General features: G+C 41.2%; 1 protein-coding gene across 1 annotated transcript; it reads right to left on the bottom strand.

The window, feature by feature from the left end:
- Positions 1–3,149: 3,149 nt before the first annotated feature.
- On the bottom strand, positions 3,150–7,994 carry LOC4351855 (disease resistance protein RGA5-like). Its single transcript, XM_015763253.2, has 4 exons — positions 7,898–7,994; positions 7,392–7,476; positions 6,454–7,264; positions 3,150–5,362 (listed from the first exon to the last, which is right to left on the bottom strand). The coding sequence occupies exons 3-4, from the start codon at positions 7,248–7,250 to the stop codon at positions 3,277–3,279; spliced, it is 2,883 nt and encodes a 960-aa protein (XP_015618739.1). The 5' UTR covers positions 7,251–7,264; positions 7,392–7,476; positions 7,898–7,994; the 3' UTR covers positions 3,150–3,276.
- Positions 7,995–12,795: the final 4,801 nt, after the last annotated feature.

Here is a 12,795-nt window from a genome sequence, read left to right as displayed (position 1 = left end):
CTTGCAATGCATATTTGTGTTAGAAATAATAATACTCCACTAGTATTAGGTTTACTAACCTGTTGTAGAGAATAACCATAAAGTGGAGGAGAATCGGCATCAAACCAGACGATAAATCAATCGGACGATGTCGAGGATTAGACTTATGCATGAATGGGCCAAGAACTCAGAATTGACACAATGAACTGTGGCAAAATTCACAAGTCTGCGTATGAGAGCAGCAGAGAAGGCCACCTGCCGATTTTGGGCTAGGCCGGCCCAACCCATGGTTCGGTCTAACCCACCACGGCACCACTCGATCCAGGGTTCTTCTGGACGGCTGAGATCGACTCCCTATGGCGGTTGGAGGGTATTTCCGACCATTCCAACCGCCACAACTGTCATTCTCAAGCTATAAAAGTAGCTCTCACTCTCACTTCCTCCACACACTCCAAGCAAAGCTCTCTCATATTCTCTCAAGTTTAGTTTAGTAGTCTTATGCTAGTGGAGTAGGAATAGAATAGAAATCGGAGTCCGGAAGCCTTCGGAAGAGATCGGGTATGGCTCTAGTAGCTTTCCTTTCTTCTTTTGTAAGCTTTGTACTTTGTTTAGAATACTCTTCTTTATACATTTCTGGTATTGAAATACTTTTCGAGTATATGAATGCCAACTTTACATTATGTTCATGTTATACTGATTATACTGGTAGCTTATCTGGGAGAAGCATAGGTACGGGTATAATGTTTGCTTATGCAATTACTCTATGTCATGACGATGATATTAGAGTAGTATCTGGTAGTTTAGGCATGGTGTCTAGATTACGAGATATCATTATTTGGGGTTATATGCTGCGGATGAGAGGTGGGCCGCTGATGGTGACAGCTCAGTACGGGTATTCCTCCGCACGTGTATATAGTCCTAAGTTAGTTTCCTGGGAGGGTACTCCTCCGTATTTAGCCCTGGTTGTATGGTCATGGCGGGCTGTCGTAAGAAACTCGACAGTCAGGGGTGGCTTCTCGAAGTACTAGGAGGGCATCGGAAAGAGGGTATTAGCTAGTTAATCATATAAGTGTATGTATACTATGTATATTAGAAGTATAGGAATAGATTCTCTTTCTATTTTCTTTCCACTTAGCTTAGATGTTTTAGTATGTGAATGAGTAGCTCCCTGCTTGTGTGTCACTGTACCCTTTGATTTATCTTAACCCCTGCTTAGACTATGATTATTACAAGTAACATATAAATTATTAGTACGGTTCTCTCTACTATGATCTTCCCACGGGATTACATAAATACGATACCCTTGGAATACTCTTGGGTGAAATGCTACAATGATATATCTGCATGTTTGCGGATGAACTCTGTAACCATAATATACCAGGAGTATTTCTGCGCCATTACTGGAAATTATATTCTAGTAATATCATTAAGAAATATCAACAACCAACTTCCCATCTGGCATGATCGGTGATGGTGAACCTCATGGTGGACATGGCGGCACTGCTCGTAGTCCGAGATGCGGTGGGACCGCGGCTGTTGTGGGTGGCGGGGACGTCATACTCCCCATGTGGATGGCACGGCGTCCATGGTGGAAGTAGCAACGTTTGACATGGTAGATGGGTTGGTCAAGGAGGTGATGCCGTGACGCCGATCGATGTCGGCATGGCCAGCGGTGGAGGAGGTGGAGGCGGCAGAGGCGTTGGCGCTAGCGGCTGACTGAGAGGAGCGGTCGTGCCTCGTCGCTGTCACGCGGTTGCACCGGTCACCCGCTCTACCCGACGAGCACCATTCCCATTACACATGACCAGATCCCCGTGCTGTGTGCTCGGTGGTGGTGGTGCGATGCAGGACCTTACGGTGAACACAACAGTGGTTGCTGTGGGCGTCCTCCTCCCCGTGCGGATGTCGCAGCGGTTGGATCGGAGGCGCTTGCGTTAGCCGTCGACCGAGAGGAGCGGGCGTGTCTCGAGAAGCTTCTCGTCTCTGACTTCGTCGGTGCCGAATCCCTCTTCTCACTCTTCCATGGCGGCAGTGGCTCTCCTCACTGCTCCACGGCGGCAGTGGCACTATGCATGCTTATGTTTCACGTCACAGGGCGTGAAGGGCCGACGGCGACATGTGACATGGAGGGCCAGCGACACAGATGAAGGGGCAATGAGGGAGGTTGTGGTTTTGCGGTTGAGAGATGTGATTGGACCAAGGGAAATATTTAAGGGATGCAAAATAGACTTATTTCCAACAAGAAAATGTGGTGCCCTAGCCCTAGTGCATGGGGAAAGATGGAGGTAGCGGTTGAGCCTACCTTATCGTGGGCTTGAAGTCTTTGCGGAGTAGGTCTTGGTTCGTTGTCCCGGTAACTTCAGGCCATAATAGGCCTTAATGCTTCGTGTAGTTGAGCTTTGGTACTTTGGCCCATATGTAGGTTGTTGGTTGTGGTGGGCTAAAGAGGGTTTGGGAAGCCAATCGCTTGCCACTGACTTGAATTCAGCCAGGAGAGGAGAGGAGAGGAGAGGAGAGGAGAGGAAAGGACGAGACAACGCTACTGGTTGGAGTGAGCTTAGGGAAGGGATTGGGTGGGAGCATGGCCGACACTATGGTATAGTGGTAGGCTAGGCAATTAGTGACATATGCTCATCAATTGGGCCTAACTGGCTGGAAAACATGAACATGATCAATGACATTCGCAAACACGGAATGATTAGAAACGTGTTAAAATCTTTCTAAATGGAGTTTCCCGTAGTTATCCACTATGATATTTAAGTGAGTTCCCATGGATAGTGGTCACTCTTGCACGTTCTCTCCCATAAACCCTGAAACATTCAATCCTACGAAACCGTGGAAGAAGATTCCATGGTGATCAGACTCTTGTCCCATGTAGGTAGTGACATTGGGAGGAACACCGATCACTAGAATGCCTTCGGCATCATTGATCTGTAGTAGCGAAGGACATCAATCAACCGCAACCCCTTCGGCCCCACGGAGGACAATCACCTGCAACATCTTTGCTTCAAGCAGACGATATCATGTTCGAGGTACCTCAAGTACACAGGTAGCTAAGAACATCAACATCTCATGAGCCAGAAGAACAGAGGAAGACGATACCCTTGTGGCTCCAATTGACACCGGCCAGTGCACCAAATTCCACATTAGATTATCTTGGTGATCATGTGTTAGGCTAAGCATCCTTTTGATGTAAGATTAGAACTTACAATTACAAGTAAGAACATTAACAACCATGTTCAGTTGGAACAAGAACAAATCTTGCTACAACAATTACATATACATTCCCTAAAAATCCTACTTACATGCAACTGTTTCCATATTAATTTTACAACAATTTACGTGATCAGAGAGAGAACGGATCCTTGGGAGCACGGTAAATGCTGGGCGACTCTGGAGAGCATTAGCGGCATCATGGAACACACCCTTGACTAGTGCAGACTTGCCATTCATTGATTCAGATCCTGCAGAAGCAACAGCTGTTGATGCTGTCAATACTCGTATTTCCTCGAGGTACAAGAGGTGTTTAAGTCCAACAGGTGTGGCCTCATCCCATTCCCATGGATCAAGTGCTAATAGCAGCCTCTTGAGCTGGGGCATAGCACCTACCCCAAACTCTAGGTGTGACATCCTATTAGAGTCAAAACAGAAAAACCGGAGAGCAGCGAATCCTATGGAGCCTTCTATCATGATCCTGCTTTCCTTCACCGCGATATTGCATGTAACAATACGTAGGCTTAGATGGGTGAGGAAGGGTAGCATTGTGCCGATCATACTAACATCTTCCTGGAGTATCTTCTTGCCCCCAAGTGCCAACTCACGGAGGCTATGGAGTTGGCCAATCCATCTAGGAACTTTGGAGAATGTCCAATCTAGCAGATCAAGCTTCTCAAGGTTGAGAAATGGAGGTGAAAACCAGCTGCTCATCGCATCGGCGCAACAGCTAGGACTATTAGACCTCACATAAAGACCTTTGAGATTACCGAGTTTCTCGATGGAACAACTCAGAGCAGTCATCCATCCTGGAGTAGTAGATTTTGTGTCTTGTTTGCCACAATGGAGTGACATATCTGCTAGACTAGTGAGCTCACCCAGGGCATCAATATTTTCCAATGAGCTTACTGGTAGATTAAAGCCATGCAAAGTGCGCAATGACTTCAATTTTCTAATCCCATCCGGTAATCCCCCCTTATGCTGTCGCAACACTAGATGGGTCAAGCGCGGCAAATCAATGATGCCTGATATTGATGGGATGCTGCATTTTGATACCCAGGGTAACTCCAAGGTTTCCAAATGTTGTAGCCTTCGGATTTGACTTGGTAACACTATGGAAACTTGTGATGGTATGTCACCATCCATTAGGCATTCCTTGCATTCAACCTTTAAATATCTCAGCTGGGACAGTTGGTTGATACCAGTGAGGTCAATTATCATCTCTCGTAGAAAGAATTCAAGGAATAACACCCGCAGAAACTTAAACTCCAACAAAGGAGGTATCCACTTTGATCCTCCAAATACACCAAGAGAACGAACTTGTGACACTTTCCTAGTAATGTTCATATCCATTGTGTCACCCATGGCACCATTCAAGTCAATGGTGAGCCGACGAATCTTGTCTTGAACTTCTATCGCCGCTCGTGGATCTTGTATCACACTGATGAAATTATCTTCCTTGCACCTCATTAGAATCATGTCTAGCATCATATCATGAACCTTGCAATGAGATACTTCATTGTAGTAGCCCTGATATGGAAGTTGAATCATGCTTCTATTCACCAGCTCATTGAAATAGCTCTCTGCAACAACCCATGCATCTTGCCCAGGAGAGTGACTCACAAAACCTTCTGCTACCCACCTTTTAATAAGATCAACCTTGCTAATCACACAATCCTCTGGGTAAGCACCAAGATAAAGAAAGCATGCTTTGAGATGATGTGGCAGACTCTTGTAGCTGAGCTCCAAGATTTGCATCATGTCTTCCAAGGTGGACTTCCTTGCAAATTTGTTAGTGGCTAGAGAACTTTGAATGTACTCCCATTCCTCCTTCAGTCTTGTGGGTTGGCAAGCTAAAATACTAGCTACAGTAACAATTGCAAGCGGTAGGCCACCACACTTCTTCAGTATTTTACATGAGACTTCTTCCAAGTAAGAGGGACAATAATCTTTAGACCCAAATATTCTGTTGAAGAATAGTTCTCTTGAGTTTTGGGCACTTAGGGGCTTCATATTGTTAATGCTTCCATGGTCACTGGAACATGTCCTAGCCACATCCCCGTGTCTTGTAGTTATTATAACTCTGCTATGTTGATTATTTTGTGGAAAAGCACATGTAATAATATTCCATGAAGGAACATCCCACAAATCATCAACTACAATGAAGTACCTACAAAAACATTTCACGTGCGGTACATATTAAATTGCAAGGAATAATTAAACACTCGCTTTTAAATAGATTTAGCAAAATCAAAGCTCGTGCAATTGGAAACTAGATTCTATTTCCTCTGTCCATAAATATAAAAATTCCCAGATTTTGAAATTTATCTACAAATATAAGCATTCTACTATGTATCCCATCAATCATCTCAATCAATTTTCACCATCTTTAACCTCAAACACCCTCCCACTCCAATCCATCCCTCATTTAAGAGGAATACTAAACTCTATTATCCTTTACTTTAATATTTGCTAAACAACCTAGAAATCCTTATTTTTTTTGGATGGAGAGGAGTACATTATATTCATCTTTATATTTGAAGCGAATACTTGTATTAAATATGCAACTATTTTTCAAATATACAAATGTACAGTATGTAGGAAATAATTGAGCAATTAATTAATTCGAGCTTTACCTTATTGATGGACAGAAAAACCATCAAAGTCAAATGTGACCATATAAATACATAGACACTAAAATCATCAATTAATATCTTTAAATGTATTTCTACCATTCAAAATGTGCACCAAAAATTTGTGTTTCTAGCAAGGTAGGACCCAACTAGTTAATTTGAGAATGCTAATTAGGTGGACTAATTGGCTGAACCTTTTCTTTTTATTTGCATGCATGGTGAATTGAGAGTGATGTTGAGTCATTAGAAACAACATTAAACAGGGGTACAACGGTAATTTGTGTTGAGTACTAATCTATCTGAAATTTGCTAGTTTTTTTGGATGGAGGTAGTAGCATGAATGTGCACCATTTATAGATGATCCTTAGTAAGTAAAATTTAATTTCATTTGTGTCCTCTGTTCCTAAAACTAGTCAAATTAAGTATGTGTTAACGGGTCTTAAATTTTTTGAAACAAGAAATCCAAGCTTTTGTGGAAATCTAAAGGTGTGCACGCATATTTTGACCTAATACTTAGGAGGAAAAGAAATTAATTTCCTAGAAGTTTTATTATTTAGTTAAAGAAAGAACTAGTATGATAAGACGTTAATTTATTCCTAGAAACTGAATAAATAATGTGAATATCTACCTTTTATCCATTAGATATTCCCTGAGATTGTCGATGAGTTCTTGCACCCCACAAGCATGAGAGGGATGTTGCTTGAGTTGTAACAGCAAACTTGTGAGTAGCCTTACCATGTCTGGTTTTTGAGAAACAGATACAAATGCCTTACAGTTGAACTGCACTCCAACTTCACGATACACCTGACTAGCTAGGGTGGTCTTGCCTAGGCCTCCAAATCCAACTATTGACATAACCTTCAATTGCGTCTCTTCGTCCATCACCAATTTAGTGAGCTCTCTCTTTGGGCTGTCAATGCCTACAAGGCCGGCTGTCTCCTTATAGAATGCCGAGATGCGAGGGTCAACTGTCACTGAGGTAGTATTAGAGATGTAATGTCCAACCTTGTACCTCTTACGCCGCTCGTTTATCTCCTGTAGACGAGTCTTGAGCTCTTTGATTTGCCAGGCAGCCTCAAGATGAGCCCTGCAAGTCTTGAGAAATTGGGAAGCCTTGTAGAGGAACCCCGTCTTAGCGTCTACGCTTGTGATGTTGTTACTGAAATCATCGATGCAGTCCTCGATGTCGTAGGTCATCTCCCTCACTTGGTTCCTCCAATTTTTCGCCTCCGAATCGAGTTCTTCGGCATCATCCAGCTTCTCCAGGAGAGCACTCATGGCAGGCAGCTCATCCCTGAGGAACAAAATGTCCCTGCTGGACACGCCTATGAGGTTGGCACACATGTCCCCTCCCATCAGCTCTCTGAGCTTTGCAAGAACAGAGTCAATCACCCCCTTGTATGCGCTCACCACCATCGTCGACATGCCTCTCTTTGGTCCTGCAAATAGCCAAATTAAGGTGTTTATTTATTAGAGTTTTAAAATGGTGCTTATTTTTTAGGAGAAATTTAGGCGGTTAATATAATAATTAGTAACCGACTTGTGTTGGGTTAGTTGTACACTTACCACCGGTGCTTCCTCAATGAAGCTTAGATTTCTGACCAGTGAGAGTAGCCTCGACCGAGCAACAGATGAACCCAAATAACAATAGCTAGTAGTAATGAAGCATGGATCAAGAGAAACATAAGAATTAAAGAATTAGCCAGCATTCTAAATGGAAACTGATAGATTATTTATTTAATTATGAAAGAATTAAATCCTACATGCTACAACCTGTTAACAAATACTAAGGCTGAGATTAACACGTAATTAATTAAGTATTAGCAAAAAAAATAAAAAATAAATTAATATGATTTTTTAAAGCAACTTCAGAAAACTTTTACCAAGAACGTACCATTAGCAGTTTGAAAAGCTTACATGGAAGAAAAAGATAGTTGAGTTGGGAAAGAAGGGGAATAACACAACCTAAGTGCTTACAAGAAATGGCCTAAGCAATACAGTAGAAAAAAAGTAGTACTTTTTAGAGGTGTGGAGGAAGAAACCAGCAGCCCACAGGCCAGAGAGCTACGTACCTGCCCTGCCCTTGCACCGTTTGAACTTTGAAGGCAATGTGCACCCAAAGCTTTTAATTCACGAATGAAGGCAGGCAAAGGGAGGCACCCAAAGCCATCGATCATCGGTGTCATATATATATAGAGTGTTCTGAAAAAATAAAGTCAAAAATTAAGTCTGACATTGTTGACAGGGTATATGCGGACGGATGCATGGTGTGGACAGCTCTTAATTAGCTAGAGTCTTCTTTTGTAGGCGTACGCACGATGTCCGGACGATTATATTAATTACCCTCAATTATTTCTTTTTGTAGTCCAAATTATTTTCTATAAATAATGGGAATTACAGCAAGAACGTTGCATTAATTATTGAGAGGAATAAGTCCATATACTCCATAAATTTTGGATGAAAATCTACCTAGTACACTGAACGTACGTTAGAACTGGACATCCAATCTCTAAACTTTATAGTATTGTTTATATTACACCTTAAGTTGGTTTTGAACGGCGGTTTTGTGGATTTGGACACTTAAACGGACGGTTTTAAATAATGAATATAACATATTTATTTACACATAGTCAATCCTCGATTCTCAATTTATGCTTACAGTGATGTTATTCTAGTATTATATTGATATTAAGAGAGAGCAAACATATGACTAAACAGAAATATTTAGGTAGAGATTTTAACATATATCTAATGCATATGTCAAATAGTCAAATTGATCCAACATAATTGGGTTTCTTGTGGCGCAACATACTTATGTGGGTTGAAGTACTAGATTTGGCATGCGTGCTAGTATTTATGCGATTTATTCATTCAATGGTTTGTGACGTGGCCGCTGACACAAACAACTGCGTGGTTACTTTATCAATATCAAGATATATTAACCTAGTCTTTTGGAGTTGCTCATAAGGGTAGGGTACAGTGTACGTGTGTACTTACAGGGAAAGTGCGCATCTCTTATTAGTGAATGCATTTGTACTTTATTTCTGAAAAGAATTAAATAAAAACCACTTTGTAAAATCATCTTAAGGTCATATGAATGATTACAATTTAGGTAAGATGGACTTTTATTAAAGTTTTAAGGGTATTTAGACTTTTTCTTTATTAAGACAATAAGGCAATAATCAATTACTCTTTTGACTAACTAGATCGGGTGTATATATATACAATTATTGAAGACCAATTATACAGGAAGATCGCGACGCGAGTTGGTGTTCGTTGTATTTAGTATGTAACTATTTCTCCTGTTGGATGCCTTGATGAATGTGATTGATTTGTTGATTAAAGCATTATTAAACAACGTACATGCATGCACATGGAGTGTCGACATGGATTAATATATATAGTTAGTGTAACGTTTACTCCCTCCGTTTCACAATGTAAACTTTTTAGCATTGTTCATATTCATATAGATGCTAATGAATCTATATATATTCTACTCCCTTCGTTTTTTAATAGATGACGCTGTTGACTTTTTCTCATATGTTTGACCATTCGTCTTATTCAAAAATTTTATGCAAATGTATATATCATAAACCACACTTAAAGTACTATGAGTGATAAAACAACTCATAACAAAATAAATTATAATTACGTAAATTTTTTAAATAAGACGAATGGTCAAACATGTGAGAAAAAGTCAACGGCGTCATCTATTAAAAAACGGAGGTAGTATATAACTACACATTTTCACCAGGGGACCACCTAGCTGCTTGCGATCATGGGTCAGTGACAATAGATGATGATCATCGCAGGGAGACCTCACCCGCTTACCAAAATCAGTTTCACTGGTGGCTAGGTTATACGGACGACTAGCAAAAATATTTTTGGCAATTTTGTTTTTCATTTTCAGAACCGACCACCAGAAAAAATATTTTTTTGGTAAAATATATATATATTTTTAGAACCAACCAAACCAGATTCACAGTCCAGATCAGTTTGTCTCTAGTCCCACAATCATAAATCCAAATCGAACACCACATCCCACAATCACAGATTCTATGAATTTGCATCTAATCCCACAATAACAAATCCACAAATTAAACATCACATCCTCCAATCCCACAACCACAAATTCAAGAAATCACAAATAACAAACCATAAAATGTATCACACTAAGATAAAAAAATCGACCACCTCAACGCACTCTTTGACGCCGGCGTCGAGCTCCTCTTGCCGGTGCGGAGGGGCGATGTCGATGTCGCTGATTAGTTGTCCTTGCTGTGGCCGACATGCCGCAGGACCCGCACACGCAAGCCTCGTCCGTAGACATAGTCGTGCCCGAGCTCTACCAGCCCGCTCGCCACCGCGAGCCTCCCTGCCACTGGATCCGCCGCCGTCTGAGCTTCATTGCCCGCCCACACGCGCAGCCATGCTCCACCGGCCCACCCACGAGCCTCTCCGCCGCTGGATCCGCCACCCAAGTACCTCCCTACTGCTGGATCGGATGCCCGCATGCCTCCCACCGCCGGATCCATAGCCGCGTGCCTTCCTGCTCCCGGATCCGCCGCCTGCGCACCTCCCACCGCCGGATCCACCGCCTGGATGCCTCCTCACTGCCACATCCATTGCCCACGTCCCGCCCCACTGTCGGATCCGCCGTGAACAAACCTCTCGTTTCCATCATTGTCGTCGTCATCACCACGGCTGCCATCACCATCTCCGAGAGCACCGAGGAGAAGCTGAAGAAAGGAGGGTAAGGGAGAGGAAGGAGGAGAGGCGAGGGAGCGGAGATAGGGCGGAGAGGAGAGGGAGGGTTTGGTGGGTGTTGGGCAGTGGATGTGCAACTTTTAAAACCATGAATCTTTTTCACAACGGTGCTCTTTATCTACCCTTTTTTGGTGGCGGACACTTAAGAGGTCCACCTAAAAAAATAGAGTTATTTTTTATGGCGGACCTCCTAAGTGCACGTCATGGGAAGTTGGTTTTTGCTGTCGTCTCGTGACTTAGAATCCTCCAATAAATTTTCCAAGCATTTGTTTTGTTATTCCGCCAGTAAAAATAAAAGGGTGATGCCTGCCATATAGTTTCTATATATACTTTTTTTCTTTTCTTATATATGTGTGAGAGAGGTATTAGGGTTATTTATGATGTTGATTAGATTTAGTCATGTGGCTTCCTAAATAGCTCTAAGGATGAGTCTGAACTAAAATAAAAATTTTAAGGACTAATATGGAAGGTAGAATTGAAAAGTTAAGGATCAAACTGAGATGTAGGTGAAATTTGGAGGACTAGTTTGACTATCCACCCTATTATAAATGTATAACATTTAAATTGACATGGTTTACAAGGTGGCATCTTGACTAGCACTAGTACCTGTTAAAATAGTCGAAATAGTTCTTTTAATACCATCAAACCATGACCCAATACATGTGTGATATTCTATAGGCGAAGTGATGTCCAATGTGAACAGATCTGTGTGAATTTAGTTACATCGCATTCAAAGAATAAATGACGAAAGGCTAATTTGGACATATTTGGAACCTGTTAGCAGCCGCCTAGAGGGATTATTTGACCAAAAATAGTATAAGTGAGTACTATTTTACATTAGAATCACAGATTGATGGAGACGTATCTGACGTAGTAGAGTGAGTAGATGATCTGGAAGGATTGACCGGAAACCTTGGTATTTAATTAATAACTGCAACCTTGTATAGGTCGACTGACGACAGAATGTAACCGCCATTTTCCATCGTCTCCAAGTGTTTGCATTGCACTAGTTGCAGTCTCTTTGGTTTTTCTTTGACTGATAATCCCCCGTCATCTGTTCAAAAATATAAATGCTTTATAGGTTCTTGAACTAATATTTCAATTATTTTCATCATTTCAATGATTTAAAAGCCAATCAATTAGTTAGAAAGAAATCTTTTTACTAAAGAGGAATTAACCTTAATATTTACTAAAAATTAAAAATCCTAAAATAGATCGAGGGAGTAGCTAGTTAACACTACGAATCTAAACATAACCCTATCCAGATACGTAGTGTTAGGTAGCTATATTTCTAGACATTGTCACGGAGGAGTATTATAGAGTAGAGCTTTGATTTGGCTTTATTTTTTAAATAATTAGACATGTACAAGGTCTTTATCGTTTGCTTGTACTGATGCCCATAGCCGCCGGGCCTTACTACATTAAATTCAACCTTAATTTAAACATCTCATTTCAGCAGTCACCAATGACTCGGTAGCTCTAGCATCAGTCAAGTCCATCGAATTGTGACGATGATGATCCTAGAAAGTAAGACAAGCCCCTTATGTTTGGAACACGACAACTTAGGGTGTGTGTTTGACGGAAAAAAAAGACAATTTAACACTTATTTCGTTGCTCAATTGCTGTAATTGATACTTGTCAGGATGAGATGTGTGACCATCGGAGTGAATGAAAAGTGAGAGAACTATGAAGATATGCAGAATGAGAAGAGTCATTAGCGTACGATTAATTAAGTATTAATTATTTTAAATTAAAAAAAATGGAGTAATTAATTCTCCATAACAACAATCTCTAAGGTAGAATTTCCTTTTAAAAACACAACGATTTGTAGCTCGAAAAACGTTTTTTTAGATAATGGAAATGGGTTACATCTCCAGCCTCTGCTCGTAGGCACACAGCCAAAAAATTCAGACGTGAACAGAAAAGTTAAAAAAGGCGAGCTGGGACAAACCCCCAACTTCTGCCGATGATATGATCTACTAAAATAATTTTTTTTTTCAAAATCACGTAGATTCTATCACGAAATTCTGTAGGTACTACGCCATCCAAACTGGAATAAAAGTTCCTTGGCTACTAATTCCAAGCGTGTAGCACCATTGCGCATAGTATCCTGTTGTTCCTGTGAAAGCATCATACACCAAGAGTGGAGCCAATTGGAATACATGAAGATAACCTGCATGATGTTAGGCATTTTTTATGGTTA

This window comes from Oryza sativa, chromosome 12 (genome assembly GCF_034140825.1).
Source record: "Oryza sativa Japonica Group chromosome 12, ASM3414082v1".
Lineage (NCBI taxonomy): Eukaryota > Viridiplantae > Streptophyta > Magnoliopsida > Poales > Poaceae > Oryza > Oryza sativa.
This window is presented reverse-complemented; position numbering and strand designations above follow the sequence as displayed.